The sequence below is a fragment of the Falco peregrinus genome, chromosome 6 (assembly GCF_023634155.1).
Source record: "Falco peregrinus isolate bFalPer1 chromosome 6, bFalPer1.pri, whole genome shotgun sequence".
NCBI lineage: Eukaryota > Metazoa > Chordata > Aves > Falconiformes > Falconidae > Falco > Falco peregrinus.
This window is the reverse complement of record NC_073726.1, coordinates 36605100-36632084: the sequence shown is the minus strand read 5'-3', so window position 1 is coordinate 36632084 and position 26985 is coordinate 36605100. Positions and strand designations below refer to the sequence as shown.

At 37.9% G+C, this 26985-nt stretch overlaps 1 protein-coding gene across 4 annotated transcripts; it reads left to right on the top strand.

Annotated features, from left to right (window-relative positions):
* The first annotated feature begins 101 nt into the window (after positions 1 to 101).
* On the top strand, positions 102 to 26236 carry CPSF6 (cleavage and polyadenylation specific factor 6). 4 transcript variants are annotated; one of them, XM_055809268.1, is made up of 11 exons: positions 102 to 258; positions 8502 to 8711; positions 10573 to 10676; positions 11431 to 11576; positions 12296 to 12469; positions 13594 to 14098; positions 15313 to 15405; positions 16405 to 16520; positions 16859 to 17012; positions 18061 to 18252; positions 25820 to 26236. In XM_055809268.1, exons 1-10 carry the CDS (start codon positions 199 to 201, stop codon positions 18245 to 18247), a joined length of 1749 nt encoding a protein of 582 aa, XP_055665243.1. In that variant the 5' UTR covers positions 102 to 198; the 3' UTR covers positions 18248 to 18252; positions 25820 to 26236. The 4 variants fall into 4 exon arrangements, with proteins under 4 accessions (XP_055665243.1, XP_055665242.1, XP_055665245.1 ...); XM_055809267.1 differs by having other exon boundaries at positions 18058 to 18252; XM_055809270.1 differs by lacking the exon at positions 15313 to 15405.
* Positions 26237 to 26985: the final 749 nt, after the last annotated feature.

Genomic DNA, 26985 nt, shown 5'->3' with positions numbered 1-26985 from the left:
CCTCGGGGAGGGGCCCCCTCGCGGGCAGCCGCCGCTTCTGCAGCTGCCGGAAGCCCCTCCTCCCCGCGCGGAAGTGACGCATCGTGCCCCGCCCCCTGCCCGCCTCCCTCGCTCCCTGCTTTCCCCCCCCTCCCTCCCGGCGGCGGCTCGGGAGCCGGGCGCGGCTGGCGGCGGCCCGAGGCGCGGCCGGGCGGGATCATGGCGGACGGCGTGGACCACATCGACATTTACGCCGATGTGGGCGAGGAATTCAACCAGGTACGCGCGGCCGGCGGGCACGGCGCGGCCCCTCCCCTCCTTCCCCTTCCCTCGCTCGCCTTCGCCGCCGCGCCGCCTGCAGGGCCCTCAGCGCGGCGGCTGGGCCGCGCCGCCGCCATTGTTCGGCCGGCTCTGCCGCCTGGCTTTCCCGCCACCGCCGAGTGTGCGGATCTGCGCGGGGACGGAGCCGGGGCAGGCCGAGCTTCAGGCCCGGCCCGGCCCGCGGGAGCTGTCGGGACCCGGCCTGGCGAGGAGCGCCGCGCCGCCCGGCCGCCGCCTGTGAGGGGAGGCTGCTGGCGGGCAGGGCGCGGGAGAGGCCGCGGTGCGCCGGCGGCGAGCGCCTGGCTCCCTCCCTGCCGCTCTCCCGCCCCGCTCGAGTGCTCGCGCAGGAGCGGCGCCGCATCCTGCTCCCGGCCCGGCGGAGGCCGCAGAGGACGGGACCCTCCCGCATGCGGCGGGGAGAGCGGTTCCTTCCCGGCGCCGGCGGCGGGGAAGTACTGCCATTGTTCGCAGAGGAATAAAAAAGCCGCCGAGCGGTAGTAGTTTCTCGGCCGCTCGTTGCGGGGGAGGGAGAGCTAGTGCAGCTTTATTCTCCAGCACTGGAGAAGCTATCTTCCTTTTTTATGGTTTTTTTTTTTTTCTTATAAGTTATTCTCTTCCGGTGCTTAAAAAAGTGGCGCAAGTCTGCTTTAGAGGACGAGCTCGTATTTTGGTGAGGAAGTGTGGATGAAATAAAATTTCCCAGGATTACAAGTAGTCCCCTTTTCTAGTTCTTTTTTTAACTCTTCAATCTTTCCCCAAAAGCCGTGTGCCTACTTTCCAACTGAAGCCTGACGTTCGTATCAGTTTTGTGTGCCGTCTGGCGTGTTTGTTACTCCTGAGCTTCTCCAGGTTGTGTTACTCCAGATTGCATTGTTCCTGCCCTAGAACATAAATAACCGAGAACAACTGCACTTTCACACATTTACAGGGCTTACTAAGTGATGCCCCACTGTGTGCCAGCCTGCCTTACAGAGAACTGGGAAATAGGTAATGGGTTGTGGAAGTCACATTTAATTCGGATAGCAATTTACTATCTCGGGAAACTTCTCATTCTTTAGATACTTAATGAAATAATTCAGAAGACTAGTAATCTCATAAAAGTATGCTATAAAAGAATGCTGTACCAGAGAGCAGATGATGGAGAGGACTGACTTGCTCTTAGTTTATCTACATGTGAAGGTTTCTCCTTTCCAGTTGAAGACCCATTATTTCAATTTAAATGGGGGTGAGCCCTAGGACAGATACCGTTTAGTGTAACAGTACATCTCGTAAATTTTCTTTAGTAACTTGGTTTTGTTTTAATTAGTTGCAGGTAAAACACTGGTAGCAGATCAGTTTTTTTCAGAAAAAAACTAATTTGAATCAACTAGTGTTTGTGTACATTTCTGCGTGCAGAAGACCTCAGAGTAGAATAGCTCTGTGCTTTACATAATAGTGGACAGATACTGCCAGAACAAAAGTAACAGGGATTATCAGCTTCACTCACACGGTCCTGGTTTATGCAAGTTGTGGTTAATGCTGGTATTTCCTACAGCCACGGTGCAAGGAAGGGTGATGGTATAGGTGAAGAGAGTCTTGTAATAATTTTGTTTAGCTTATTACAGCAGTTGGGAGACCTTTTTGCTCTTTTTTACTGTGTTCACCTCAGTTGTTCTGCTGGGGCTATGTTTCTGCTTCTTCAGTTTGTGAATCTTGCAAAATACAGAGCAGAAAAGTGAAAGAGGCTAGTGGCCCTTTTCCCTCAGTTTGGTGTTGGTTGGTTAGTTTGCCTGCCCTACACCCCTCATTTTTGCGGTTTTGTTGTTTTCAAAGCTTATTTTAATGACTTCCATGTTGTCTCAGACCTGCTCAGTTGAACTATATTATTGTAAAATAGAAAGTTTTACTGGGACAGTTGACACCTCTGCACTTTCCCATTTCCTTCTGTCAATTATGGTTGTTACTGTCTACAGTATTATTACCTGTAATTCTGACATCATTGTGATGGGTCCTCTAGAGGCTCCCATTCATGAATTACTGTTTCTGATTTGAAGCTGACAGCTTAAATTGATAAGATGGGACATGTTTCTGCATATCTGTGTATGGTTGAAGATGGCAGTTTAGAAAATGCTGTAGGGAGAAAGTGATTTGTGTTAATTTGTTTATGTAGTGGACATTTTATGGAACACCATATTTGTAAGGAAAGTTGCTGTATGTGTAAAACAATAAGCTATTGTTTTTTGATTGTGTTGTGCTATGTTAATTTGACTTACCAATATTTCACTGTAGGAACCCTGTCTACTAGTTTTGCCAGTAGCAGGGTCTGAAAAGTACACTGAGTAACTTTGTCCTTCTGGGTACAGTATTAACTGTATTTATACCCAAGCTGGGACAAACCTTTTGTCTGCATTTGTAGTAAATGGGTCATTTAGGACTTGTGGCTGGATGAACTCTTCCCTTGGTTGTTTTGTCTTGTTCTGGGCCTCGATGTACTTATCTTGTATGCTTCTGGAATTTATTTTAATGCCTTTTTCCAGGAGGAGGCAGGGAGGGATGTACTGCTTGATTAGTGCTAAATGAACCGCAGGTTATAAGGGTGAAATAAAAACTACAGTGCCATGGGTTTACAAGCCAAGATTGATGACAACTGAGAACTGTCTTGGGTTGTATTTAGTGTTGGTTGCCATGAGCTGACTAACTTGACTTGAAGTCACATTTTCACTACAACAATCTATCTTTCGCATCCCATCTGGAGCTCATAAAAGTATGTCAGTGTGGCCTCTTACTCTTCCATTAACTTATTGTTGATCCTAACTGTTCTTTGTCCTTGGGCGTACAGCTTTACTCAATTTGGCTTCCACCAGTTGTGGTTTTATTTTTTCAATTAGGCTTTCCTTTTTTTTTTTGTGCACCCCCCCACCCCCTCTTTTTTTCTTTTTGAGAACTTGGTTGAGTCATTTTCTGGTTTGTTCTTCTAACTTAACTTTGTCATCCAGCAGTCTTTTGTATTTAATGTCTCATTTTGAGACAAGTCTGTCATAAATTTTCTGCATATGTTATTTGTGATGTGTAACAAATGGGTATTGCATGGCATATTTTATTTTTACAATCTCCGTACACGTTACACATCTTGCTCTTCAAGAGAGATCTGTGCTGCACATGAAAACTGCATTATCTGTGTGCAAATGGCTGATGCTGGTGGCATTCTCTTGAGGGCAGAAGACTGCAGTGAGATGAGGGGCACTTTAGCAAATATTAGGGTGTGTGTTTGTACACAAAAACTTACAGTATCAGTGCATGAAACTGAGATAATGAGCCTGTACATGAGGCCAGCTTGGATCTGACTCAAGGTTGCCTGCAATGTTGGCCAGTAAACTGGGTTCTCTGATGCTCTGATCAGCTTTGCATTTCCCAAGTTTTCTTTGCACTTACACACATGTGCGTAATTAAAAAGTAAAAAGCTGTTATACTTACGTATACATATAAAAATTTTTCTGACCAAGCAGAGGATACAAAACAATTTGAGGTTCTCTTTATTTTAATGCTGTGGAGAAAGTGCTTGCTTTGTTTATACTGTGATGAGTATACTTTCATAGTTGCATTGTAGATATGTCTAAACATGCCTGTAGTGTTCTAGTTTAATATTTAAATGCTAACAAATTAGAAATGAAAGAGTTTTGACTTTGTATTTTGTAACTGGGTAATAAAAGTGATTTAGATGGAGTAAGCAGCTAAGAGACTAATTATCTGGAAACCTCTGTGGCTACAGATTCTTAGGAATGTGTTAGTTACTCTTTTCTTGTCTGTAACAGGAAAATATTTTTTTTTTGTGTAATAAATAACAAAAGCTGGCATTTAATTGCTACATGAAAACAGGTTATTGAAAACAGCTTTTATATCGGGGAGACAGTTGTCTCTTTATGGGAGGGGATGGACACATTGTGGTATAAAAAAACTACTCAGAAGGGCAGAACTGTACTGGTCATGAGAAACATAAGCTGGTAGACCTGCATGTATTATAAAATGTACGTGCAATACCTTATTGTAGATGTATTTCATCAGTTGTGTTGGTCTGCTGAAAGGGGCCTGCAGAAGAGATAACCTTTATATGTTTGCAAATACCAAACTACAAAGAAAACTCGAGAATCTCATCTGGTGCCTCTTAGCTGTGTTCTAATGCAAACAGTGCTACTACTTACATTAAACTTATACTTTTGCCTACTTGTGATTTTTTTTGGGAATCTATTTGACAAGGGATCAAATTGCTTAAATTTTTAGCAGTGTGCCAGTTGTAGAACCCAGAGCGTTTGGGCCTCTAGGTCTTAACAAACTTGTCTACCATGGTGGATGTTTCTGCCACAGGCAGTGTGCTATTTTTGAAACATCAAAGGCCTCCTGTTTTGTTAAGGTTCCAGTTTGTGTGTTCAGATGGCTAATTGAGATCAGAAGGATTTTTGTATATTTCTAACTTGTTATTATTCAGGACCTACAAACTTTTTAAAATTAGGATGCTAATGTGTATTTAGAGTTTTTGACCACAAATATTGTAACTTGAATGCAAAAAGTGATAAGGGAGAAGCTGGATAATTTGCTTTTTCTTAATTTAACATTTTTTTTCAGAAACAATTACGAATTTTCTTAAAAAAATTTTTACGTCACTGATTTTTTTAAATGTCTTTTCGGAGGTGTAATTTAGTGTTTAACTCTTAAATTGAACAGAGTTTTGTGGAAAAAGCAAGTCTGTGATATATGTAAGTTTAAAAAAAATTATTTAAAAAAACAAAAGGAGTCATTTCCAAAGCAGCATTTGTAAAGGGAGCAACCAGTTCTCCGCAACTCGGAGGAGTACAGCTGCTAAGTTCAGAAAAAGAAATAACACTTCTAATTTGTCCCTTCTGGACATGACTGTGATGTCCCATGTGTTTATGGCTTTCATATTTGGAGTTGCAAAATGCTGCAAACAGTAGTTAAAACACAGAATATTGAGGAAGGACTGAGTAACTGGAAGTGTTACAACTAGTCTGGTATGAATCTTGGAGAGCGTATCTTTTCAGTACCCTTTTTATTCACCCAGTCCCACTTAACACAGAATGTGGAATTTCAGTCCTGATTTTCCAAATGATCTAGTATTTCAGACTGGTTTAGAACATGGGATATGGAAATGTATTGCTACCCTGATTTGGTTGTAGAGGGGGCCAGATGCTAACTTTGTTTCTTACCATGTTTATCTGTAAGACTGTGAATTACTATAATTGAGCAGAAATACTTTCTCTTCATGCTTGATGGTCTGTTGGTCTGTTGAAAGGGGCCCCTTAAGTAAGGAAGTCAGAAGAGGTCAAAACCAGTTCCTGTTACAGGCAGAGCGTTTTTTGAAATAGCTATGACTAAAGAAATAACACTTCTGTATTCTTTTTCTTACTCTCCTGCATCTAGGAAAGGAGGAGGTGTTTAGGTAAACTTCCATGGTAAATGTATGTAGGAGAAAGGGTTGTTGGATCTTGTGCAATAGCCATTGAGACACCTCTTTTCCATCTATGCTTGCATTTGCTGACTCAGTTCTTAATTATCTAACCACACACCTTGTTGACAGACTGGTGACTGAATAAAACTCATGCTGGCTGCAAAACCAGCACAATGCAGGAAGTGACTGTGGTGATCAAGTTTTTCTGTTGTGTCTATTGATTGAAATTAAGGCATTGATGCTATCAGGCACTTTGGGGCCCGCCACCCAATTACGTGCAGACTGTGCTGCCCTAATAATTCTCTCCTTTGATGGTGACCTGAAAGCCTATATGATAAAAATTTGATCTGTTTCAGAGGAGTTTCTGGCCACTAAGGAAATGCAGCAGAGCTGTGGGTGGCTGCCTACTCTGGTATTTTGACAATGCTGACCTCAGCCTTCTCGGAGAGATAGGTTAGTGTACATCTGCTGTAACACTGGTGGCTGCCTGTTTGGATGACTTCCCTGAAGTCATCATCCATACACACAGATGACTAGAATTGCTACATGTTTTCCTTAATTGTCTTGTGACATCAGCCTTAATCTTGCTGTAAGATGTCACGTTTAGACCTGTTCCAGGCAGTTCTTTGAACCTACTTTCATTAGCTACAGTGATAGGAGGAATCAAACAGAGACAGAGAACTGGCCAGACTAGGTGAAAATACGAAACCCTTACTTAATTTAATGATGATAGACTTACCTTAAAAGAGAATTTTTCTGTTGAAATTTAGAGTGTATTGAGACAATGCACTTTACACACTACTTGATTCAGTAGTAGATCACATTTACTTGATTGACAATGCCAAAACTTAGCTTCTCTGTTTTTTTTTTATTGTATTTAGGGCATTTTTATTTTTTTTATTTTGGTGATACTCTTTCTGTATGAGTAGCAGTTGATAATGTTTTCGTATTTTCAAGACAGCTGATCATCTGTTGATGGTTGTGGTGGATATACTGAAATTTCAACCAAGACTGCTAGCTTTGCAGCCTGGTTTTTTTGTGGAATCCAACTTGATTATGTAGTGGCTGTATCTGGTACCTTGAACTAATCCATCTAGGATGCTTGTGTGGGTTTCTGGATAGAAATTTGTAAGACAGCAGATGTTGAAATATCTCTGTTAACAAAACCTGGTGAGGTGTTTTTTGTTCTGGACCATGGTCAAAGAGTCCAGGCTTTTGGAGTCTAGCTTTTGCATGTTGCAAAGCAACCTGTGAAAGTAAACATAAAAGCTGAAGGTTAGCATTAAATGTGGCTAGGCTCTCCTAATCTTTGTCAGATCACTGTTGTTCACTGAGAAGTTACAGCCTTCCCGTCAGTAGACATTTAAGTGGTTCCTCTCTCTCACGCAGATTGGGCTGTTCTATCATAAGTGATTGTTAGGATAGTAGAAAAGGATAGCGGCATCCCAATGCGGAATTGATCGCCATTGAATATGATGTGACAGTATATAAGGTGAAAAATGGCAAGTATCAAAAGAAGTCTTTGTTTTTAAAGTAGTTCCTTAATGCAAATATGCAATGCCTAGTTGCATTCATACTTGGATTTAAGTGATGCTGCTGATTAAGGTTACGTTGTGTTGTAAAACACGTTATTGCATGTTTTGGTGAAAGAGATTGTCATTTACAGTCCATGTGTTTTACCCTTCTCTTAGTTGTCTGTCTTCAGTGATGACAGTACAGCAGTCTACAATAAAAAGTAATGTGGCTTGGTAGAAGCACACCAGCAGATTGAGGCAGTCAGTGCTCAGGCCCCTCTGTCTACCTAACGCCCTGTTTGCATGGTCTACTTCAGACTAAATTTAGTCTGGCCTTTTGGACCAAGTATTCCTACAACACTTATGATTCAGATCTGTCTGAAGGACCGCTGATTGATCTTGACCTGTCTGTTCCTATTTAGCAGGTAGGATGCAGTTGTTGAGCACATGAAGCAGAGCTGGAAAGGAACTCTCATTTCCGTGCCATCTGAAAGGAATCTAGTTCACTTGGCCAGCACTGTGCTGTAACCTGTACCGTCCCAGAGGAGCAGGGAGTGATTCACTCCAAAACCCCACGATGCATTTCTGAACCAACATGTTCCAGAAGCAGCTGTGATGTTATCGAATAGTCCCTCTCTAGCCCATGAGTAAATAAATGTTTAATAAACCCAAAGGTTTCTGTTTACTAAATTTAATGAAACAGAATTCTGTCCCTGTCTGCCCTTCTGTGAATGAGGAGATAAAAATCAAGTTAGGAATGTGGTAAAACTCTGAAAGGTAGAATGTTGTGCCTTGTCAGTAAGGCTCCTCTAGAAGCGTGGTCTCTTCACTCTACCAAATGTTTTGATGGAAAAAAGATTTGCTTGAGAGTGGATGTTAAGTCTTTCATTTTGCATGTTGCACATGCTTGCTAATGTCTGTAATTCTGGGAGTAGGGCTTGTGGGTTTTTGAATTTCTGTTTATATTACAAGGGCAGAAGTAATGTAGTGGAAAATAGTGGCCAGAAGTATTTTTTGTTGATTTTCCCCTGCGCCCCATCAGTTTAGAATATAATGGAAGTCATAAGGATTTTGTATACTTTACTGTGGATGAAACCGGGGCTTAGTTTTTCAGCAGGGATGTTGTGTAGGTGTTGGATCAAACTTACTATCTCTGTGGAATGTGGCAGTTACCTCAGCATTTTGTTTCAAGTAAGTTTTAAGAATGTTTAATGTTAGATATTATCAAGGTGTCTCTTTTGTTTTAGGAAGCTGAATATGGTGGGCATGATCAGATTGATTTATATGATGATGTAATTTCTCCATCTGCAAATAATGGAGATGCCCCGGAAGATCGTGATTACATGGATTCTCTCCCACCATCTGTTGGGGATGATGTAGGTAAAGGAGCTGCACCAAATGTTGTCTATACATATACTGGAAAGAGAATTGCCTTGTACATTGGAAATCTTACTTGGGTGAGTATCTTTTTACTATTCAGGTGGCCAGGAATTTTAAAATTATAAACATAATTATTTGTAAATTTTTTACTTTAAATTTTTTTATATGAAATACTGAGTATAGCAAAGCAGGTGTGGTGGCTTTTTTTTTTTAAATCTGAAATTTACTGAGCTTGTCTGGAGTTGTCTTGATGTCAGAAAAAATGGAGGAAATCTTCAGTAAATACAAACTTCAAAGTTTCCTTTAAGTGTTGGGAAGGCATATTTGTGCTACTGTTGTCTTAAGGTTTTCAGAGAAATGAAAGAAAGAGAACCAGCTTAAACTATGAAGCGCCTTATGCCTGCACATACCTTAAGGCTACTGAATTAACCCATCTTTTAGTAAACTGTTGCTGAAGTTTTTAGTTTAAAAAGGAACTGGAAGCTTCTCTGGTATTTTCTTGAAATTAATTTGCACGTTTCTCCAGGGCTTTTTTCCAATTCCCTTCTTGCAGGGCAGTGACTGTTGTCAGGTATTTGCCTTGAGGCTTATTTCTGTAGTCCTAGGAGTAACAGGTTTGGGATAACTCACTGAACTGCAGTTGCCCTTAAGACAAGTACATTTGTTAGCATTAAAGCATTTAAAAATCAGTTGCAGTTAAGCAAACAAAGTGCAAGAGCTAGTCAGTAGCTGAATTAACTGGAATTTTTATCTGTTTACCTGAAATCCAGATCTTCCAGGTCCACACATGCAGAATTCTCATTGAAGGTTTTTTCCCTTCTGATTAATTTTTTACCAGTGCAAAACTTGAAAAAGAATGTTTTATGGGTGCTTAGGTGGGTTTTTTTCAATTATTATGGTATCATAATTTCAGGAGCTGATAGGTAAGTAAAGGAGCTGTTGACATAACAGTTGTACCATTCTAAAATATATGAATGGAATTAGTAAAATGCACATGATCAGTTGAACTCATCCAAGTCAAATGCCACAACTTCTAAAGCAGGTAGGCCAGTGTTTGGCAATTACTCATTATTTGACTTCACAAATGAAGTTATCCACAAAAAGTGCATTTATCTACTTTAGCATTGCTGTTGTGTTTGTTTCTTTGCATTTAGCTCTCAGGAAAGTAATTTGTTGAATTTTTGAAAGAAGCCTTGATTTGAGGGAGATCAGATGAGTAGTTCAGAATCTTGAAAGCCTGCTTTGCACTTCATCACTTCTTTACATTTCATATGGGGAGTTACAGATGTACGAAGAAAACCATAAGTATTAGTGTATTTGTATATCTTTGGGTATGAGTGAAATTGTTGAACATTACATAGTAATTAATAGGAAGTTACAGCAAGTAGGTTGTTAAGTGGAAGCAGTAGTTTCTAACCATAGTTTCTGTACTAGTTTCCCTTCTTTTGGCTGTAAATCCTGCTGGTTTTGTGCAAATAATGTAGTTCACTAAACTCACTGGTCAAAGCTCTCATAAAGAGCACCTGGTTAATATGGTGTTTAAAATTAACTTTTGTGTGGAAATAACAGAATCAGCGGGAGAAAAAATGGATTGGGTGTGGAAAATAACAGTTACTGAAGTGGTCCAGTTTAAGCCTTGTACTCTGAAAGGACAAAAGTTACTCAAATAGAAATTTTTTTGGCATACAGTAATTGGTATACTGTGTGGAGAGGTTGATGCAACGTAGCATATGGGGAAGTATGTATATTCTTAAAATGAATTTTCTGAGAATTGTGAAATATAAATGACAGCTTTCCAAAAGTCAGAAATTGACAGCATGTGTATAGTATTCCTCTTGACCAGTTTCTCACACACAGAAAATCCAGGGAAGATGTAGTTGCCCTTTTCCTGGTGTTTTAGATAAACTTTCATAGTTGAATATTAAAAATATTTTTCAGTGGACAACAGATGAAGACTTAACCGAAGCAGTTCATTCACTGGGGGTAAATGATATTTTGGAGATAAAATTTTTTGAAAATCGTGCTAATGGCCAGTCTAAAGGGTAAGAACTTGTAATTTGTTTTTTCTGTAAATGGACTGAATTTTAGAAGGGTGGAAGTGGGGAAAGAGTTCTTAATTTTCATAACTGTCAGTATGTGAACTGATAATCTTTCTTTATTGGTATCTAACAATGGTTTGGTATATCATTTCATACTAATGACTTAAATTTCAGGCATAAATTTTTAGGACAGTATCGTGTGTCTCATTTTGTGAGTTAAATTTTGTTGGCCATCTTCAGTAAGTCTGTTCCTAGGTTTCATTCAGGTAGTGGTAGTGATACCTGTTGTTCCTCATAGTGTAAATGCTGTTTCCCCAATCTCCATGATTAAGTCTTTCTTTACATCTTTATTTTTCATTGACTGTTGAAAGTGAGCACTTGAGCCCTTTTTTCACTGGCAACCTAATCTTCCTTGCATGAATGTGCCTGTCTCCTTAGTAGTAATCAGAATACAGTGAACGCTTATAATAACTTGGTTGTATGAATTCATACATGCATATTGATACTCTACCAGAAGGCTGCCTTTGTGATATATTTTGATGCATCTTGTACTTGCACGTTTGGTGGTTCTTGTGTGTCCTAGAAGGAGTTATTTTATCAGTTCTGAGAACTGGGCTAAGACCTGTGAGATGGTTTCTGTATCTAGTTTTCAAGTATTCTCTTGGTTACTGCGTGTAGCCTTTTTCATGAGGCATCAGGATATCCAGGAAATGGAAACACCGTGGTGTAACTGGGTTTTTTTTTTTCTTCCTTTCAGGTTTGCCCTTGTGGGTGTGGGATCGGAAGCATCCTCTAAAAAGTTGATGGATTTGTTGCCTAAAAGAGAACTGCATGGACAAAATCCTGTTGTAACTCCATGTAATAAACAATTTCTGAGTCAGTTTGAAATGCAGTCAAGAAAAAGTAAGCCTTTTCTATGTGCTATCTTGAAAAAACATAAGTTTATTCCAGAAGTAGCGTGGCAGTTTTTTTCTTAGCATCTGATAATTTCTACACAGTTTAAAATACCTACAGAACACTTACAGTCCAGGTGAATGAAATTGCATCTTTGTTTAAAGATGATTCCCTTAAATAAAAATTAAGAAGACCACTTAATATGCTGAAGAGGTGCTGTTTTGGCAAGAAATAGCACTCACTGAAAGAAGGTTGCAGCTTTGTGAAACTCTTGTCATACAGTTGGAGAAGCTTTCTCAATCTCTTATGGATGCAATTTAAAAAAAAGCACAGGAGCATTTAGAAATTTAACACTTGTAGACAAACTGGACCAAATTCTGATGTCTGGAAGGGCTGCGCTTATGACAGAATGGGGAAGAGAGATTTCTGTGTTGTGCTTTCCTCCAGCACCTTGTCTTATTCCCAGTCCCAATAGTTTGTGGCTTTGGGCTGCATTAAGGGAAGGACTGATAGTCTCCCCAGATGCTATTCCATTAGTATGGGGCATACTGGAACAGTGCCATATTTTAGCAAAGCACTTTTTCTTCTCCAAATGCTTTTGGTTTCGGTACCTAGAAACAGGTGCTCGTAAGGTCATGCTTTAGCACTGCATAAAATCTTAGAGCATGTGTTGAAAAGCTTTAACCTATTTTGACTTATGTAGTTACACTTTTGCTTTTTCATTGCAGCCACACAATCTGGCCAGATGTCCGGGGAAGGTAAAGCTGGTCCCCCAGGAGGAAGCTCACGAGCAGCATTTCCACCTAGTAATAGAGGGCGAGGCCGTTTTCCAGGTGCCATTCCAGGTGGAGACAGATTCCCTGGGCCAGCAGGGCCAGGAGGGCCGCCACCACCTTTCCCAGGTGAAATAATTAATTTATGGAGTTTCAGTTTCATTTGTGTTTTCTTGTATTAATGCGGCGTACTTATTTGGGAAATTATAAAAATCAAGCCAATTCAGTAATGTACTGTAGCACAGTGTTCACAGCTGGATTGTAGGATTCAACAATATTTCTTTGTTGATATTCAAACAAGGAGTTGTACTTCCTAAATTTGATAGCAACATAATAACATTTTTGATACTTTCTTTATAATGTGTAAATGTACATATTTTTAGAATATGAAAAAATTAAGGTAGATCATGTTAGCAAGTAGATTTGTCTTCAGTGCAGTGTAGTTCAGCTTTTTTGATTTGCTGTGGGGGATGAGAATACCTGTGTTGCAGAGCGTAAAGTAACTCTTTTCCTTATTGCATTACAACTTTGCATATCATCAGAAATTCATGCCCACTGACAGGTCAATTAGTTGGCACTTAGAATACCACAGATACGAAGAGGAGGTGTTCATGTTTAGTCAGGTATTGATATGGGAGAAATATCTGTTTAACAATCAGGCTTGCATTGCAGTAAAGTTCTTATTTCAGCTTAAGTATTTTTAGTAAATATCATCCAGTAGTAGATTGTTTACTAACAGTCAAAGGGCCATGGATGAATTGAAAAAACACTAATGAGGACCAAAAAACAGGTTTGGATACTGCGTTTATCTTACAATATATATCAAAAATATGGGAAAAACTATATTGGAGAAGGTATCTTGTGCCCCATGTGAAAGACTAGCTGCAGGTGTAAGCAGGATGCGGTGTTTTCTAGTTCTTGGAAGCTTTTGGGAGTTACGGTAAGAATAGTAGCCGATTAAGTGATTGGGAGGACAAGTTGTCAGTTCTCAAGTAAATGTCGTTCTCTTTGGATATTGATAGTCAAGTAACTGTTAAATTTTCTGAAGTACTGAACCCAAAGTGGGACCATGCGTGCCTTGCATAAGTTGCAGGTTGTTCAGTGAGGGTTATTTTGGTTGGTGGTTGGTTGGTTTTCTTTGTTTGTTTCTTTTTTTTTAAAAAAAAAAAACAACAAAACCAACAAAGGCAAGAATCATAATTGCTGAGTCTTTTATTTCTTTATATTTATTAACTTTTTTTTTCTTTTTTTAGCTGGACAAACTCCCCCGCGTCCACCTTTAGGTCCTCCTGGCCCACCAGGCCCACCAGGCCCTCCACCTCCTGGTCAGGTCCTCCCACCTCCTTTAGCTGGACCTCCTAATCGTGGTGACCGTCCACCACCACCAGTTCTGTTTCCAGGACAACCTTTTGGTCAGCCTCCACTTGGGCCTCTTCCTCCAGGCCCTCCACCACCAGTTCCAGGCTACGGGCCACCACCAGGTCCACCACCACCTCAGCAGGGTCCACCTCCACCTCCGGGTCCATTTCCCCCTCGTCCACCTGGCCCTCTTGGGCCACCCCTGACTCTTGCTCCTCCTCCACATCTCCCTGGGCCACCTCCAGGTGCTCCACCACCTGCACCACATGTGAATCCAGCTTTCTTCCCCCCACCTGCCAATAGTGGCATACCTACTTCAGACAGCCGTGGCCCGCCTCCAACAGATCCATATGGCCGACCTCCACCATATGACAGAGGTGACTATGGGCCACCTGGAAGGTGAGTGCTTTTAGTATAATGTGCTTGGTAGCAGATTTTACTCCTGTTGTAGGAAGCATTTGATTTTCCCTTTTAATGCAAATATTAGAAATAATAAAAAATAGGGCTGAAAGGGATCCCAACAGTCTTCTCATTTGCCCTTTTTCACTTAGTGAAATATCTCTCAAAAACACATTTGCAGCAGTAAGAAAATCCTGAAATGCAGTATCAGTAATCTCACTTTCCCTTTTCAGCTTTGAAGTGTTTGTATTTGGCAGTGTCATCATTCCATGTGTTCTACATGTAAACTTACATATCACTTCTATGCAGCAGCTTCTGGTTGTGTTTCTGTCTTAACTTGAAATTGTGACTTGCACCTTTATCATCGTGCTTTGCAGGCTGTCGTCTTAGAATGCTCTGGAGTTCTCCTTTTTGAATATGTGCATGTTTTGGGTACAGTGCCATACCAAGCTCATAACCATTTTCATCTTTTAGCAGCTCTGCTTGTCCCTTTTTTCTTCATGACTCAACTCAAAGTTAGTCTTTGTCTCAAAAGCCAGGTGTGAATTTACTGCAAGACTTTTATTTTCCTTTCCCGTCAAAATGCTTCTGCTCATTTGGTGCAGTCTTGCAGTGTTTGTAGCAGTGGCTTTTCCTGTGGTTAATCCTATCTGGGACAGAGTTCTTGAGTCTCTATGACTGTCAAGTTTTTCACATCTTGTTTGAAACATCTTTTTCATCTTTGCTTTCAAGCATCTCTGTCTTGCTGCTGTTTCTTGATTGGTTTTTTTCACCATATTTGTATTTGTCACAGAAAATTTTGGGATAAATTGTAAGAAACACTTTTTACATAGTTACATTTGGATTTTTCAGTTGTGATTTTGCTGCTAGCATGAGACATTTCTCTTGATTAGAATGTTTTCTACAAAGACACTTTGCTTTGATTCTTCTTTTATCACAAAGTTTAAAAAAAACCCCCACGCATCTGTACATACTGCTTTCATACAGAAACCGTAAAAGTTAGAGCATTTGGCTTAATTGCCTGAAATATAATAAAACAATAAGGTGTTGGTTGTTTTTTGATAGACAAAATCAAGGTTGTCTGCAGTTTATAGAATGTCTGGGGAGGGAAGGAGTGGGAATAGGACAGTATAACTTACTGTCCATTATTTTCGTTAATAATGTTAAAACTATCATCCATAACTATTTAAATTGTCATTAATTATATATCATAGGCGTTTCACTGGAAATAACATGTCCATAAGAGAAAAATTACATATTCCATTCTATGGGAGGCACACGAAAAATAATACTCAAAACTCAGGGAGGTATGAATTTTTAGACATTTCCTCTTATGCTAAACTGGCTATAGGATCTTGTTCCACTTCTTGCAATTAAGAGGATAGCATTGCTTATTATTCTGCATTTTCTTTCTACCAGAAGAACTAACACTGTTCTAGAAATACCAAGCAGTGGGCCAGTTTAACAGTCTCAGCATTTGACTCTTAACACAATTCTCCAAATTTTCTATATGATACAGAGACTGGCTAATAGGACACTGCAAAACTTTTGGGAAAATTTTTGTGTAGGTTAACATCTGTTACTTTGGAAGCCCTATATAGGTAGCTAATACAGTAAAAAAGTGTATTGAGCACAAGGATTCTGCTTTATTGCTTCCTCCTTACTGTGACCAGTTTGGAGATCAAATTGGAGCACCTTGAACTTGACCAGAAATTTAAAAAAAAAAAAAAAAAAAAAAAAAAAAAGCTGTCATCATTCAGAAAATTGAGTGTTTTAAAGATGATAGACTATATTTGTTTTTCATAACTTACAGCATTCTGGTCTTAGTTAAATCTGGGAAACAGGATCATATAGTTCTAATTCCAGTATTGTTATAAAAATTATCTCTAATTTTGCTCAAAGTTGCATTGCCTATGTACATGTATTTCCACATCCATTCAATTGGGATAATATCTACTTACATGCCTTCAAGGATTTTATAAAAACTATAAATATTTGTAAAGCACAGTATTAAGTGCTGCTGAATCTTCAAAATAGATGGGATGAACAAGAATAAGTCTATACAGCAATGTCTTAATTGGTTTTTACCTTTTTTCTTTTTTTTCTTTTTTTTTTTATTTTTTTATTTTTAGCTTTCAGGATTTTATACTGTAACATGGTCCTTAACAAAAACCAAAACCAAACCCAGATCCTGCTTTCTTTTCTGTTTGTCACTGCTTAAAGTTGCAAACTTGGATTATTAAAACTGCAATGATATCTTCTGAAGTATTTCTTAACCTTTTAAATGCTAGTTTTATTGCTTGCAGAGAAATGGATGCTGCAAGGACACCTCTAAGTGAAGCAGAATTTGAAGAAATTATGAATAGAAATAGGGCGATCTCAAGCAGTGCCATTTCAAGAGCTGTATCAGATGCCAGTGCTGGTTAGTAAAACTTAATTAATGTGTTTGCTATTTTACCCAACTGATAAGAGTTTATAGGTTTTTCCTATTGGGAAATTGGCAGCCGTGAAGCCACATTTTCCTAAAAGGAGGCTGAATTTAGGTACTGATTTTTCTGAATTCATGACTGATTTTGTACTATGCTGCAGTTAGTTTTTGAGAATGCCTTCTGAGTACTGATCTGGACAGTATTTTAATATTTGGTTCTACAGTAAATGATCTGGATGGCTGTTGAAGAGAAGTACTCAAAGTGGTTATACTATTACAGATTAAAATCTTTGTTGCATAATTTTCTGATCATGATCTTATGTGATTTTCAGGGGACTATGGAAGTGCTATAGAGACCTTGGTAACTGCAATTTCCTTAATTAAACAGTCCAAAGTATCTGCGGATGATCGCTGTAAAGTACTTATTAGCTCTCTTCAGGACTGCCTTCATGGAATTGAGTCCAAGTCTTATGGTTCTGGATCCAGGTAAAACTTTCCTCTTCCATCTGCCCTTACCTGCGAAAGGGAAGGTGTAAGCACAGGACTAGTTCACAGAGAAGAAACTAAGTCATGCGAGTAGTTTAGTTATTTGCTGGGTTTTACAAGAAATGTGTGAAAGAAACCAAACAAGGGTTTCCCAGACTTAGCTACCTTTTAGTTAACCACCTTTTCACAATTGATCTGACTCCCTTAAATTTAACTCTTAATTTTGTTTAGTATCGCTTCCTACATGGTACTCCTGCAGCATGTAAACCTCAAAATAGAGTTACCCTTCATCACTTTAGGTGTCCAGTGCATAATTTTTGTTAGAATTTGCTATTGAAAATGAAGATCTAGGATATTTGATGCCGGTTTTCACTTTGTTTAAAAGTAATTTTCTCCACACTTGTCACAGTAGAAATACACTTGAGTTGCCGGGGGGTAGGGGTGGTGAAATTAGGCAGAATGATTTTTGCCTGTTGTTCTTTGTTACACAGTCTAAAAATTGTGAGTAGGTAGATGTTGAAATTCATGGACTTTTCTACCTAGTACAAATGAGATTGGTATTTCTTTCAGAACTTAAATAACGCCCCTTTCAGTGTTAGGACAAACACTGAACATCTAGTTCATTTGGATACTGTAGCAGTAGTAGTGTAGCTGGCCTTGAATATTAAAAACACAAAGACAGCTGGTTTTGGTACATACTTTCAGTACACAGATTAGCAGCCATGTTGCAGTGATTGTTTGAGGTATGGTGCATTCCCACAGCTGATTTCAGCCATGTCGTCCTCCATTCTGAGCACATACTTTCTGACTTTTCCTTGATAGATTAGAAAGTGGATGCACCTTACTATCTCTTAACTGAGTTCTTAGCCACTGCCTTTTATCTGTTTACTGTGACACAGGTATGGTTTTGTGTATAACATGAAAGATACCTGGTATATTTTCCTCATATCCTTTTTTGAGTAAATTCATACTCGTAAACAGTACAAAATTGGTGTGCAGGTGGTTTGCATTTTGAAGAAAAATTTAATGAAGTAATTTCTTTTAGAAGACGTGAGCGATCCAGAGAGAGGGACCACAGTAGGTCACGAGAAAAAAGTAGGCGCCACAAATCACGTAGTAGAGATCGTCATGATGACTATTACCGGGAAAGAAGCCGTGAAAGAGAGAGGCATCGTGATCGCGACAGAGATCGCGACAGAGAACGAGACAGAGAGAGAGAATATCGTCATCGTTAAAGAAGGTGAGCATTTGTTTCATGTTTTTGAGCTTTTACTGTTACTGGCTTACTAAAAGTAACTACTCTAGGTTTGGATTATTTACACCATTAATGCCTGCACTTAAATGGGCCTGCAGTATGTACTGAATTACTTTCTTCTTGCAGCATCTGACATGAACGTAGGTAAGTAACGACAGGTAACTGGTCTTGGGAGGAAGTGTGTCATTATTTTCTGCAGTTTGCATGCCACCTTTTTCATGTTAGGTGGTATTAATATTTGCAGTTTTTATGAAATGTGATTAAACCAATTCTTAAAAAAGCAGGAAGACAGACTGGTAAGTCTGCTGGTTTTGTAATCTTAGAAGAATATTATATTAAATTTATGGTTGTATTTCTTATTTGTGTATTAAAGTCTAATTTTGTATTTTAAAATCTGTTTGTATAAGGGCAGCAGCATTTAGCCCTTCATATGTCATGTCATGCATTATTTCAATTTAGGGAACACATGTACATACAGTTGCTGTCCTTGCACAACTATAAGTATGACGGTACCATTTGGGTGGGTGGGTGTTGGGTTTTGTTCTTTTTTCTCAGCAAGTTCTACTCAAATTTAGGAAATACAGCCAGACTTTGCTCTTTTTTTTTTTTATGAAATGTGACCTGTCAGTATTTTCTGCCTTCTAGCTTGATTCAGTGTTACATCTTCAGTAAGATTTATGATCAGTTGTTCCCCACCACCCTCACCTTTCGGTCCCTCCCCAACCTCCGATAGTAAAGTCATTTTCTGAAGACTAGTAAACAAATACATGACACAAGGATTGGGTTTTTTTCTGGTTGCTTATGAGACTAACGTGTTCTTTTGTTTCATGTATCTGCAGTCTTGCATGCATCAAATGTCTAGATAGCTACAGAGTAGCATGCTAAATAATGCCTTTCCCAGTGTACTGCTAAGAGCTTTAAAATACATAGAAATGTTCATCGCATTATATAATGTACCATTTTGAACGTTGAGAGTTCAAGCTACCCGTGATTGCTTACATTTGACAATTGGAAAAAACCCTATCTGTTAGTTTCTCTGCAGTGGTCTTTTCCCTTTTTAGAAGAACTTCCCACTACATCTGCATTAAAATTGAAGCTTGCAGGCTCGTCTGTATACCCAGCTTCCATTTCTTACATTTACCCTCAGATTTAGTTTCCAGATCAGCATGTGGTGTTTATTCATGGAAGTTCATTTACAGAAGTTAAAAAGAGCAAAACTTTTTAGAAATCATATAAAATGTAGTATACTCTGCAGTGAAAACATAATTTTGTATTGGTTAAATGTCAGTTTCCAGTCTGGCTTTTGTGTCACTGACTCCTTTGGGGGAGAACAAATTCTGATATTAAATGCTCTAGTCTGCTGAGTATTAAGTGGGATATTGTCTTGGGTTCATATGCTAGCAAGGGACACACACACAGTAAGCGACCTAGAGAAGGGAATCCAAAGGCTTAAATAGGAAGGTGAGACATGGCAGCTGAAATAAAGTTGGCAGTATATATCTGTTAATGCCACTTTTTGTTTAAAAAATAAATAATGGATTGGTAGAAATATTTCTGGAATTGCATAAAAAAACCCAACTGTGGTTCTTAATTATAAAATACCAGAACATAAAAATGCAGATAAATGTAGTGTCTTTTGTTGAACTGGATTTTTACCATTTGTGATAAATGAGTATTTGTGATATTTGCAAATAGTTGTTATTAATAGGAGGTAACCATTGAGCTGGGTGATGGATGCATTTCCAGAGTGTGTTTCATCTGGTGGAGATGACCAAGCCATACTAAAAATTGTTAGTAACCTGGAATTTAAGATATTTTTTTTACCCTTGGCATACTCTTATTAATCTAGCTTTATTTTAATTTTTGTGTATTTAGTACTGTGCGTGTAGGTTTTTCTGTGCCAAGTACAGATTCCCTACCATGTCACTCCGAGAAAATATTTCAAATAGCGTCAGGTTGCATTTTATAATTTCCAAAGCACAATTTTAAAATGAGACTGTGGTTTCAGTCTCAGTTCAGGTGGGATTTATATATGCAACACCATTCAACTTTATTGTGTGCTGGGACATCTCTTTTCTTTCAGAGGGGTTGCGTAGGTGAGATTCCTGTGTGTAAAGAAGAAAATAGGTCCTAAGAACTTGATTTAAAGGGCAGAATTATTATTCTGCATGTAAATGAAAGCATTTGGTATTTTTTTGAAGTTGTAAACATTTTGTCTTGCTACTATCTTAATGAAGAAGGGCTTTATTGTAGTTTTGGTTTTATATATTTATACACACACACAAGAAATACAGTTATCTCCTGGTTTGTATGTTTCATTTTCACTAAGATGTATGTTGCCATACATTCTTTTTGTTTCGTTCCTTACATTGATTAATATTCATGAACGGATTTAACAGTCTCAGTCATCTAATAAATATCAGCAGTGCTGAAAAGAGTTATTCCCCATATTACTGTGTTTTGCCAGATAACATGAAGTTGCCTCTGTGCCTGCACCCTATGAATGGCACCTATACTTCTCCTTATTGTGTACCTATAGTCATAACTGTCATACTGTACTGACATTTTAAGTGTTACACATCTAGTTTAGGATTTTAAAGGTCCATTGTGAACATTTTTGTATACAGTGAAACTCAATTTGTACTGTATTACACTTATAGACATGGGTTAAATTGGAATAACTTACTAAATGTGTTTATAATACTAAAATTCTGTTAAGTTTAGATGTACCATAGCAGGTATTTACACTTCTGTTTGTACACTTCATGATTTAAAACTAAATTCTTGGAAGATTCTTGTGCCTTGAGTAAGGCTTCATGTACATTGATAATGCATTCTATAGAATTACTATAAACTGAACGTTTTCCTTGAAATAGCTTGCCTTTGCTTGAAGAAAGCCTATATAAAGATATAAAAGAGAACAGTGGATTTAAGACAAATGTCGAACCTGTATTCGTCAAGAAAACTAAGAATCCAATAGAATGGTATTTAGAAGCATTAACAGCAAAATTAATGTGTACAAACAGAATAGTAATGCAACTTCATAAGCATGAGTCCTGACATTTTTTTAGACAGATTTTTTTTTAGTTTAACTGATGCTCAGTGATGTATTTCCAGCTGATGCGTTGTCCCAATCTTAATCTGTCTGAATTTCTATAACTGCTGAATGTTAAATTTTTCATTTTATGTTTTTGTTATTGGATTGATTGACTATTTCCTATTTAAACTGGATTTGGACTGAATTGAAAGGCAAAACCACAACGTTGTAACAGTTGATATGTATGTAGACTTTGTACTTCATATTTCATGTTTTTTCTCTGTTTTTTCTGCTCTCAAACCACTGTAAGCAAAAATAACTTAGTCCGAGGCTCATATGCTTCTTCAAAAACTGCACTCAGCTTGCTCTGAAATAGTTTTAGCTTTGGAGTGATCTAAGAACTAACATGGTTGTAATATTTTTGGTGTCAGTAGGAGGGGAAATGGTGCTGATAGTTGTAAGTAATATTCATTATATTTTTGCTTGTATAAGTAGAAAATGTCTTGTCACAGTACATTAGCAACCACTTAAGTGAAGAATGAAATTAGCCTTTTAAGAAACCTTGTAAATCAATAGGAAAATGTCTATTTTTGTGAGTTATTTTAATAAGCTTCTAGTTAAGAACAGAATTTAAAGTGAATTATGTGGTAGCGCTGTTCATGATGTGGGTATGTGTACCTATCTGGGATTATTTCACATCATCTTAGTATTAAGCTATTATGAAAGTTATTGACCTGATATCTTTTTTCTTTTTTTTAAATGTGTATTTTTGAGGAAGCACGTATGTGGGGCTGGCACTATTCTACTGCATCTAGCATTCACCAGAGAAACAGTGCTTTGTGTGTCTGATTCAGTATTTGAAGTCCACCACAGAGTGAAAGAGGCAAGCAGTGCCACTGTTTTATGTGCTTCTTAAAGTCTATTTTATGGCTACTTTGGTGTTTAACAGAAACATATAGTTTGTTTCTTAATGTTCAGTGATATCTCTCATTTTCTTGAGGGTGATAAGACAATTTTAAAAACAAACTGAAAATCTTATGCTATTGTTTATTTTCAAATGCATAACTCCATAATTTATTTTTTCCATGAATGTGTTTCTGTAATTTTGTTGTCTTCAGAGTGTCTTTAGACACGTTTATATTTTTGTGTTCCCCACATCCTGTGCTTTTTTCTTTTGTTTGTGAAATCAGTAGTTTTGACAAATTTGAGCTGTGTGATAGTTCCCTAAGAAACTTTAAGGCTTTATAGCATTTGAAACATAAAATACTTGCAAGTGAAAATGTTGGTTTGATATGGTGTTCTCCAAAGAATGAACAATCAGCTTTTTCTTTTGCTCATTGTGGTTTGAGAACTAAGATGATTTTTTTCTTACACAAAAAGAGAGCGAGAGAGAGCCATAAGAGATCTTCATTTTTATGTGTTCCTGTGGCAGCCTGATCTACCTTTTTATGTCTTCCTCATGTCTTGATGTGAAAGATACTTGCCAATAATTCACATCTTTTAAATTTGTAAACCAAAGGTTGAATTTTCTGAACGCACCTCTCTGTTCATCAGTTATTTTTGGTGAATAGACGGGCTGGGACAGTAGGAGAAAGACATTCGATGAAGGAAAGTAGTTTGGGAGCATTCTTTTTCTTCCCATGTAAAATTATACAATCAGGAAATTGTTCTGGTGTTGATCTTAAATAATACACCAAGATTGAACAAAGATACCAGGTAAGTACGCTAATAATAGGGGGGAAAAATGCAACAAATGGAAGAAGGTACTAGTGATGGTAAAATAGTCTGTCTGTACATCTATGATGAACAGAATCACGTTCGTATCTCAGCTTACTCACAGAAAGACAAATACACAGTGAAGCTCGAAATTCCTTCTTTCTCACTGTGTTAAGCTAAAGCACCACGGTATTTGAAGGTTTGTGATGTTCTGGAGTGTAGGTTAAGTTAAAACAAATTTTGTCTTTCAAGCTGATAGTTTCTGTGGGATTTTTGCTTTGTGTATTTTTTTTTTCTTCATGTATAGAGTAAAATAAAGGAGGATTACATGAAGTCATTCTGAGGAGCTATTAGGATATAATGACAAATGTATATCATGCATTTTTCTGAAATGTGAACATGTTGGGAGATTGACATTCAATCTCTGAAAATATCAGAAATCACTGCTATTACAAAACTTGACGGGTGTATGCACATATAACTCTACTGTAGAATTTTCACACTTCTAAAAGCTGTTTAAAGCTTTTATATGCATATTTGGATAATTGGAATTAAAGGGAAAAAATTAAGAGTTGCTACTGCAAGATGATTTACATATCTAAGAAATCTATTGGGTTTTGTTGTAAGAGTGCCTTTGTGGAAAAAAAAATGCTCAAGTTGCATCTTGCACAAATACAAAAATGTTTGATCACTGAAGTTCTGAAATTTAATTTGTGAAATGTTCTGACATAAACCCCTAACTTCTAAACCACAAAGTAACTATTTAACAAATAAGTCTGAAACCCGGGTTTTATTAGTAGAAATGCTGAGAAACTGATTGCTGTGCGGTGTTAAATTGTACAAACCTAACACATGCTTGGGACAGATAGCTTCTACGAGCTTGAGGCAGATGGAAAATAGCATTGCCAAGGAGTACTGATGAGAGAGAGTTAATTTTTTTTAAAGTTATTTTTTCAATATTCTACTTGCTTGTAGAATACTGAAAGGGGCTGAGCATGGCGGTATAATCCATACAGTTTTATTTCTCCCTTTTGGAACCACAAAGGTTTCCAGTTTTGCCAAAGTGTAGTGGTAGAGTACTTGGAACCAACATGTACACCACTTCAGATTTTAGTTGGCTATGCTCTTTAAAATGAAGGTTCAGTGTGGTGCTGACTATCTCAAGAGCCCTATAATGAAAAGTATTAATCCTAAGTCCAGTTTATAATGCATTCTTTAAAGTTCCTGTAGTTCTATAAGTACACTTAGAAATCTAGCAAATTATTCCCAGGAACTGAAGCTTTCTTATACTAGTATTATAACTCATATATATGGTGCCTTGGATCTGTTAACTGTTGCCATAGAAGTGATAAAGATCCATAATTCTTGCCACAGCAATTGTATGATGAGAGCAGCAAATTCTGATACGCAGTCTCACAGCTGTCATGTGCTTACTTTCTCCGCTAAAAACCAGATTCTCCCCTGTCTGTGCTAACTTAGCTCGCAACTTTAAACACATCTCTTCATGGAGGCGGTACTTTGTCATTTTGCTACTGATTAATTTTTAAAGTACATAACACCTATGGAAATTCTGGTCTCTGGGGAAGAAACTTCCCCAAAAGTAGTTACTGGTTGATACATTCATGACTTGGGAACAAAGTCTGTGAATAAGAAAAGAAATAACAGTCACTGCTTTGGATTTGGATCAGTTTATGTGCATACTGTAGTGTATAGTGCCTACTTGGTTGTATGTTTTTTTTACGGTTGTTATTAACAGTCACTTTGAGGAAAGGAAGAAGAAACGTATCAATTGTTCATGCAAAAAATTGAGTATTTTTCTAACTGCTTTGAAATTACTGGTAGAAGAACATTTGACAGCTGTGTACTGGTGCACGTTCATGAAATTGCTCCTCTAAATGTCTTGGTTTTCAAATGAACAATTTAATGTGTTGGTTTTCTGAACAATTTCATTTAAACTATTTTGAAATTATTGAATGTTGAAATTGTGAATTACTAATGAAATTAAGATAGCTAATTGTTTTGTAATGGAATTCAACTGAAATCCAGTGTATGGAATTATACCATCCCAAGTATTTTGTGAACTTTTACAGTAATTAACTCTGAATGGTGTGGTTCCTTTATTTGTCAAATTAGATGAGAGTAGGAAGTAGGGCTTGGGGTTTTTTGTAGGGCAAATAGATGAGGAAACCTGTAAATCTATATTGTATTGTTTGAAAAGTGGGTTCTTGTGATTAAGCTGCAAGCGTGTATTTTTAGATGTGAAGCCCATCCTGCTTGCCCCTAGTCTGAAAATTTTGAAGTACTGGTGTTGGATTCTTTGTACTTCTAAATGTTACTGACCTGTGAGCCATCCACTTCATTATTCAATCAGTGCATTACTTAAATGTCAAACCAGCTTAAAATTTCTGTAAGTGGGCAGGTAAAAATGTAAAAATCTAGTTGTGGCAAAATTACCTTACGTGCTTGTTCGTTTACTCTTGCAGAATGCATACTTTAGGAAACATTCTATATAAATGTTTTCATCAGTCATAGAACAGTAGCTATTTCTTCCTTTATCATTCAACTGTGAAATATATATTCTTTCAACTTTGTTGTACAACAACATTAGTTTTATTTTTAACTATTGTATTAGAAAACAGTTTCATGCACAACTGAGTAGCTACTGCTTCTGAGTATTTTGTGTTAGTTTACATTATGGTGAAGTAGATGCACGACTTGTGTATGTATAGATAAGCCAACAATTTTCTGTGTATTATGGGGACTAGCAAAATCTACATCACAAATTTTGACACATTACAGCTGAAGGAAGAGGAACAGCGTGCAAGACAAGATACATTCTTCAAGGAAAGATGCTTGTCCAGCAGTTTGCTTCATGTGATTGAACTGAGCCTGTAAGGATTCATGGATAAAATGAACAGGAATAGATCTGAATAAAGCAAATCTGCATACATGGTAACCAGTAGCTCTTTTACTTTTTTTATGTTGCTTAACTGTTTTATTTGAGGGAAACCTGTGTGATTTAAACCTTATAGCTTTTGCAACTTTATTACTGGTTATATACATTTGGCAATTATAATGTGCAAGCAATTGGAAAAAGTCAAGTAAATGCTTGTTTTTTTAGTAGTTTGTTCATGTTAAACTGTTCATATGATAATGTCTGTACACAGCACCACTGATTACAGTAGATGTAGTGTTGTAATAAACTGTTTAATGGGGCTGATGTGTAAAGCTGTTCAAGTTATTTGATGTTTACACCTCAGGGAGAGTCTTGTGTTCAGCAATATTTAAAGATGTTACAATGAAAACATTGATGCTGTCTTTAAAAACATCGCAATAGTTCTTGCATATGCCTCAACCTAATCTTGCATTCAGTGAGTTAAACTAATGTTGCTCTCACACATTCAATTTTGATATGAAAATAGGTGGTTACATAAAACCTTTAATGCTATTTTGCTTTCTAGCAGTGTTTACCTAGGTGGCTTGTGAATTTGCTAATTGACACATAAAACTGTAAAAACTGCAGCTCTTTATGGTCTGTTTTGAGAAGAGGTGGTCCCAGCTTTGTGATATTGGCACGCTGAAAATTTGTCTCATACAGCCTTGATCCTGATTGACACTACAGCTAATAGAACCTTAAACTGTTCATCTGAACTTAAACTGTCCGTAACAAGGGGTGGAAAGGTTAGATGTAAAAAAACAAAACAAAACCCTGCAGTTGTTTACAGTTTTATAGTAATAGTGCTTGTGTGTGTTCCCTCTCCACCTCTAAGGCCGTAGCAGTCTGTACATAGTTGTATATTAGAAATGTGCCAGAAGAAACCAGATGTTTCCATTTTTCAGACTTTATGGGTTTGGTATTTTCTTAATACTTTGGGGTTTATTCACACATGCATATAAAAGAGAAGGTACACTTGTATGTCCTTGTTCAGCGATGGGCATTGTTTAAATGTCTTAGCAAAAAGGGG

Bases quoted from the DNA above. Each gene is read 5' to 3' on its own strand.
- CPSF6 (XM_055809267.1), top strand. From the start codon at position 199: ATGGCGGACGGCGTGGACCACATCGACATTTACGCCGATGTGGGCGAG. The intron at 8,712-10,572 runs GTGAGTATCTTT...AATATTTTTCAG, and splicing joins ACATTGGAAATCTTACTTGG to TGGACAACAGATGAAGACTT. The intron at 17,013-18,057 runs GTAAAACTTTCC...AATTTCTTTTAG, and splicing joins TCTTATGGTTCTGGATCCAG to AAGACGTGAGCGATCCAGAG.